Source organism: Capricornis sumatraensis, chromosome 6, assembly GCF_032405125.1.
Source record: "Capricornis sumatraensis isolate serow.1 chromosome 6, serow.2, whole genome shotgun sequence".
Lineage (NCBI taxonomy): Eukaryota > Metazoa > Chordata > Mammalia > Artiodactyla > Bovidae > Capricornis > Capricornis sumatraensis.
This window is the reverse complement of record NC_091074.1, coordinates 65,959,574-65,966,265: the sequence shown is the minus strand read 5'-3', so window position 1 is coordinate 65,966,265 and position 6,692 is coordinate 65,959,574. Positions and strand designations below refer to the sequence as shown.

Below are 6,692 nucleotides of genomic sequence, written 5' to 3'. Positions count from 1 at the left end.
TTGCAGAGGGCGGGGGTGGGGGGCACATGGTATCTATTTCTCAACAAGAAGTCCAGAGGATTGGTCACCTTTGAGCCAAAGCCAAAGGAAGCAGTAAGAGCAAAACTATATTCTTCCCTTAGATATAATCCGTGAGTAACCCAAACCCATGCCCTCAACACAGTACACAGAAAAGACATCTTACTATTAGAGAAATATTTATTGGGGAGGATCAACATTCTCCACAAGGAAGGAATTATTTTTAGATGGGAAGTTTTCCTCCTTGGAAATCTGGAGAAAGTGTTTTCTGTCTAAACAGTAGAGACAGATCTCTGGATACATTGCCTTCAGCAGTGGTGGGCACAGCTGGACGGGCCTGGGCAGCTTGACACCTGTGGGTGGGGCTTGGGTGGGGCACAGGCTCCCTGTGGGGCAGGTGGGGGATGTTTCTGATACAATTGCTGGTCCTTAAATGCCACAGCTTTCTGGGGCTGTCTTTTCTTGTTTCTGATCTGTCTTGTACTTGGAGGATAGCTCTGACCTGCCAAGATAGCTTCTTGGTGGCAGGACTTGGGATTTGTCACTTTAGAGGGAGCCTTGGAGTTGAAAGGATGTCCCCGGACAGGCTCTGTGTGGACCAGTACTCCAGCCTTTTTTTGAGATTGCCCAAAGTGCACCAGGGGAGGGTCCTCTTGAGAGCTGGTGGAATCTAATGCATGCCGATACCCCAGTTTCTCCTCCAGGAACTTCCTGATGTTTGTCACGATTTTCTGAGCTTCTGTTGATCCATTATCAGCAGCTCTACTTTCAACTAGGCCTCTGCTCTGCATGCTTGATATGGGGCTGCCCTTTTCCTGGGGATCTTCTCGCCTTTTGCGTTTTTCCCCAGGATACAGCCACTGCAAAAAGTGCTTCATTCTTTTTCTGATATGGCCTTCAGGAATAGACTGTCCTTTCTTTGGAAAGGTCTGGGAAAACTTGCTCACAAGCATCTCCTCTCGCACCGTCTCCTGAGGAGGGAAACTCTTCCTCCTAAGCTGAGATGTCCCCAGCCCTGCATCCCCTCCACCTAGCTCTTCTGCTCTGCACCCTGGGGAGCTCACTCTCTTCACAGTTGGTGGGAAATTCTTATCCTGGCACCTCTGGAAGCCATGCTTAGGGACCCAGGGTTCCTGCTGTTGCTCCATCCTGATTCCTCTGTCCTCCACATGGACATGCAGCACCTGGGACTCTCCTGTGGCCCCACCTGAGACGCCCTGGCCAGGAGTCAGTGAGGCCTTGTAAGTCAAGTTATCTGAAGCAAGGGACATGTCAATGGGTTGGCCTTCAGCTTGGCTATGCTTCCTCTTCTCCAATCTAAACTTTAACTCATCAAGCAATTGTTCTTTAAGGGATACGAGTTTAGGATCTTGGGGAACTGGTAGTTTGGGTGGAGGGCTTTCAGTGGTCACAGTAGTTTCTGCTTTATTCTCATTCACATTTGTTATTTGGGAGCTCCCTGATTTGTTGGTTGTCAACATGTCATTCGTTTCTAATTGAAGAGACTCAAGCTCCTCAGCCTTGAATATCTCCCTAGACACTTTGGGCATAGAAACAGGTTCTGACTTCACCTTTTTGCCCTGTTGCATTTTTCCTTTATCACTGGAACTCATACTCTTATACTTTGGCTCAAATCTGGCTCCAGCTTGCTTTGCAAGTGGCTTTCGGGGATATCCATCAGCTAGTTGCACCTGTCTATGACTTCCTCTCCCTGTGAGGCAGAGTGAGACAGGCAGACGAATCTGTCTGGGATCCTTAATTTTCTGAACATCCTCTGCAAGTTCATGGTTGACAGCAGAGTGTGGTTGTCTCAGGACCCTCTGTCCTCCTTTCCCCACGGGTGAGGTGGCAGGTGGACAGTGACCCAGGACAGGGGCTGAATTGGTTGTTCCCACTTTGTTTCCATGGAAAGATTTAGAGCTTCTGCTAAAAGACTTGGAGTTCCCAAATTTGGAGTCTGGCTCAGAAATCGCATTGGTTGAGGAGGCAAAGCTGGCATGGGACAAGGACTGGGATGACGTATCTTTCAGTTTAAATATTTGTATGGATTCAAGGACCTTGGAAGGAAGGCCCCACAACATCCTCATACGAAACCTTTGAATATGTGCTTCCAGCATCTGCTGTGCACTGGGATCAACAAAAGTCAGGTCCTGGAAGGTATTCAAGGAATAGCACTTACCCACTGATGATGGCAAACTTCTCTCTTTCATTTCGGTGTGGGATTTTGCAGAAAGCATCAATGTTTGCTTGAAGGCATGCCATGAACTATGCACAGTCCCAGGGAGTCGACCCTCATTTATTTCCTCAAACTTCTTACTCAAATGTACTTTTAGGACATTTTCAAGTTGTAGACTCTCTGCTGACCCCCTTAAATTTTTCTCTGAGAGACTCACGATCTGACTGTTTCTGTTTTTCTCAGAGTCATACCCCAGATCCTTATCTGAAGAGCTGTTTGGGTCTTTCAGCAGGTGATCTTCCTGACCATTCTCTTGGCTATGTTCCTGATCTTTCCCCACGTCTTTCTCTAGCTGGAGCATTTCCGAGCTTCTGTCACGGAAGCTTCCAGGTTGAATCAATTCAACACTTACATGTTTGCTACTCTGACCCTTAAACACAGAGATCAGTGAGACTCCATCACTGCTCTCTGACATAGATGCCTCTAGAAAACCATCTGGAGGCGACATGAGTGACACAGACTCTCTGATTCTCCGGGGCAGGCCCCACCAGTGTTGAATGAGCCTCTTTCGAAGGTGATGCTCGAGTTTCTTCCGAAGTTCATCGCTGAGAGCAAACTCCCCAGGAAGGGTGGAGACTGAAACATGGGCCTGAGGGTGCTGGTGGTGAGAAGTGTTAGGCGCTAATGGACAAAAGGCTTCCTGAGATCTTTGGATCACAGAGGGTAAGCCCCATAAACTTTCCTGTTGTTTCTGCAGCACGTTCCATTCCAGCTGTTGAATTTCAGATGAGGAGAGAGATTCTGATTCATTCTGAGGTCTATGGAAATACACTCCACAGATCCTAACCTGGGGTAGAGGACCAGGTGGTGTGACCAGGAGTGGGGATTTTTGGTCAGCTTGGGACTGGACCTGAGTGAGAGGTAGGGGCTGAGATTGAGGCAGGGTTTGAGGCAAGGGTTCAGGCTGAATCTCAGGCAAGGACAGAGGTTGGGGATGCGGAAGTCCTGGGGATTCTTGGCCTGTAGAGGCATTTGAGTTTCTATTGAAAATAAAGCTTGAGGAACTGTCACTGGAGACATGAATGGCAGAGGGCAAGGACTCACTGTGTAGAGACGGGAGACCCCAGAAGAACTGGGTAGGTTTCTGCTGTAATTGGTCCTCCAAGGTCTTAGGATATGGGGGTTGTTGATGCACCCGCTTATCAGCAACTGACTCTAACATGATCCCTGAGGGATTTAGTTGATACTCTGGCCTCAATTGTTCTGGAAAAGAATCTTTTTTCTTTTCCTTTTCTTTCCACATCAGGAAATCGCTCCTCTTTTGTATTTGTCTCTCCAGGAGTGCCAGGACATCAGGGCTGAGACATGAGAGATTGCCAGGCTCTATGAGGTTGGCTGCAGAGTCTCCCCCAAAAGAGGCCTCTGAAGAGTGAAGGGCGAGAAACTCTTGCCTGAAATCACATTGTGCCAGTGTGGAAGGGATTAAGTCTTTGGCATGAGCTTGCCACCAGGAGAAGTCTGAAATTGACAGGCTTGAATGATCAATACCTGTAAGTGTTGGAACATAAGGGGAAAACACACCAGGGCTTTCTGTAGGCAAATTCTCAGGAACAGGAGTCAGTAAGATGGCAACTGATTTAGACTGAGTGACAGTTAAAGTGCAGTCTGGTTGTGGTAAAACAGACAGGCTTGGTGGTGCGAAAGAATCAGCGGGCTTCATTGCTTGGGACAAATCTGAAAAGCGGTTGATATCATGGGAAAGGGTGGGGTCAAGGGAAAAGATAGTATTCAGAGACAAAGTGGCCTCTGGTGGGAGAACAGGACATGCTGTCTGCATGTCATGTGGTAGGAGAGGGGGAAAGGCAAGGGGTTGGGGTGAGGAATAATCTACTGAGAATTCGGAATCCAAGGAAGTAAAAGGCTCTAATGCCAGAGTGTGACCCAATGGTGAGGGTGACAGAAAGTCAGCTAAGGGGGTCATGGAGCTAGGTGAAAGAATGGAGAGGGGCAATGGGGAAGGCTCAGGCAGAGAGGCTGGTACTAGATCTCCTGGAGAGACTGCTGAGAAGGCAGGGGACAGAGTCAATGATGAATCGGCCACAGGAGCTGTGGAAGCCAAAGGGGACATAGAGGAAGCAGAATCTTCCAGGGTCTCCGGGAACAGCAGCCAATTGACTTCAGCAGTTGCATTATTACACACCTCACAGAAGGGATCTGGACACAAGAGCTGACGAAAGTGGATGGTATCATCGTGCCGGCCCAGGGGGCTGCAGGAGACAGGAAGTACAAAGATGCAACCAGGACCAGAATAAGGAAAGGGGGACCTGCTGGCCTGGCAGGGGTGGGCTGGAGCCTGCTGACCCTTTACATTGCTCCACATCCATGACTTCACAGCATGCTCAATAACCCTCACCTTAAAGCCTTCATCACATACTCATTCCTATGCTACCCCCTCCGGTGACTCCAGTAGGTTGCACGGAATCCCAGGAATTGCAGAGAACATGCTAAGGAGGGATCAGGAAAGAAGGGGAAAGACTAGTCACCTTTTCAGAATAGAAATCAGCTTCGTTTTTTCCTCTGTTTCTATCTGGTGAAATCTCCAACCTGAGAAACCAGGAGAGTGGGTTACACGTAAGGAAGGCAGGAGCATAGGTATAATATAAGAGTCTCCTTATGGGAAACCCTTGGGATATTAGACTCTGAAAGACCCAAGAATTAGTAGATGAGATCAAATGGTCAGTTAGTTTATATGTATGTTGCTTCACCTGTAGTACTTTCACATGCCTTATAACTCATGTGATGCTCAAAACCACCATGTGAAACGCAGAGATCAGTGTGGCCTCAGAGAGCAGTGTGATTATCCAGGAAGTCAGAGGACTGATACAAAGTCAGGACACAGAAGTTCTGACTCTTGACATCTCACATGGCCACCTGTGGGGAAACACCCACTGCCCAGGTCCATCATGGCTTCAAGCCCAGCCATGAGAAAAACAGGGAATCCAAGAAGTGTCTCAGGCTTGGACTGCCTCCCCATGAGCCTCGCCCCAGGTACCTCTGGTTTCTGAGAGAAACGGTGTCTAGCCACTGACATCGTCAGAGGTCACGGACCTGCGATCTCATGGAAAAGGCAGGGAGGGTCACCCTTGGAGATCCGGTAAAACAGGCAGAACCTCACCTTTCAGTGTGCCCTCTTTCCTTCTCCTCCTGGTTCTGCCCTGACGCTGAGGACAAAAAGAAAAGAATGAAGTGCCGGGGCTCATTCTCTCAGTCCTCTAGAAACGCAGATATTCATTATCCAGGAATAATATGACCCTAATCTTTCTGTTCCTTCCTTTTGTCAATTTTAAAGGTTTAAAATGTTTTCAACTTTTTTTTCCTTAAAAAGCCCAAAAGAGACTTTTGTCTCTGAAGTCCACCCTTGATAGTCTCAGTCAGAAGTCACCTGCCCAAGGAGGGCATAGCATCTGAGGCTAACAGTCAACATCTGTGTCCCTCAGATAGGGCCTTGGATCCTGACAACTCAGGCTTCAGCCTCTGCCCTGGAGGCTCTCAGAGGCTCAGCCCTGCTTTCCTGACCAGCTCAGCACAAAGGAAGGCTTGGTCAAGTGATGCCTGACTTGAGAATGTAACTCATGATCAAGCATTGGGGAACTCTGTTCTCCTGCAGAGATCCAAAACTCTCTAAATAACCCAACCCAACCCAGGGCCACAGAATTACTGTTTGGGATTTTCTCCTGGAATCCTCCAAACACTCAGCTGGTCTGTGGGCTTCAAATGAAAGCCTTAGTACTCCCTGAACCACTGGCCCTGCCTCGTTTTATCCTCTCCTTGAAATTCCTATCTTAGGTGTCTCTCTGACCCAACCAAACTCATCTTAAAATGTGGAATAGAATTGGAAACAGCAATAAAGAATCTCTGTTGGGGGTGCACCCAGGGTTACTTACTTACCTTTTGGATGCCTTTGATTTTACAGAAGGTTGGTAAACATGCAAACCCCACCAGGTACCACAGGAACAGAAGGAACAACCCCAGCCCACACAGGAAAATGAGGTCAGAGTCAATATCCAAGGAGGTGGAGCCAAAGCTCAGACATGGGTCAGTAGGGCTATTCAAAAATGAGAGAACATTCCATTTTCTGAATTCCATTGTCTCAGTCACAAGGCTGACTGAGATTGGTGAGCACTGAGAGTGCAGTCACTTGAGTAGTCCAAGGCCTCCATCACTGAGAACTCAAGAGTCACAAAGGGTTTCTGAGGGTGGGGGAGGGGACAACATGAAGAGAATGCATCCACAGCCCCTCCCCCATCCACCAGCCTAGCAGACAGCTTCACCCCTCCTGGGCCTTCCAGTCTCTGTGCCCTACCCTGCCATCATATTTTCCAACTCCATCCTTTCATGGCTTCATATATTCATTCACATTAATGAAATTTTCTGCCTATCCCATCCATTACCCAGATATTACCAAGGATCCTTTTACTGTTCGAGAAACTTGACTTGG

General features: G+C 48.2%; 1 protein-coding gene across 1 annotated transcript; it reads right to left on the bottom strand.

Moving 5' to 3' along the window:
- Positions 1–241: 241 nt before the first annotated feature.
- On the bottom strand, positions 242–6,340 carry LOC138080728 (spermatogenesis-associated protein 31D4-like). The gene is given in 3 exon segments (XM_068973596.1): positions 242–419; positions 421–4,607; positions 6,143–6,340. Coding segments are annotated over 3 exon segments (4,563 nt in total).
- Between the last annotated feature and the right edge of the window lie 352 nt (positions 6,341–6,692).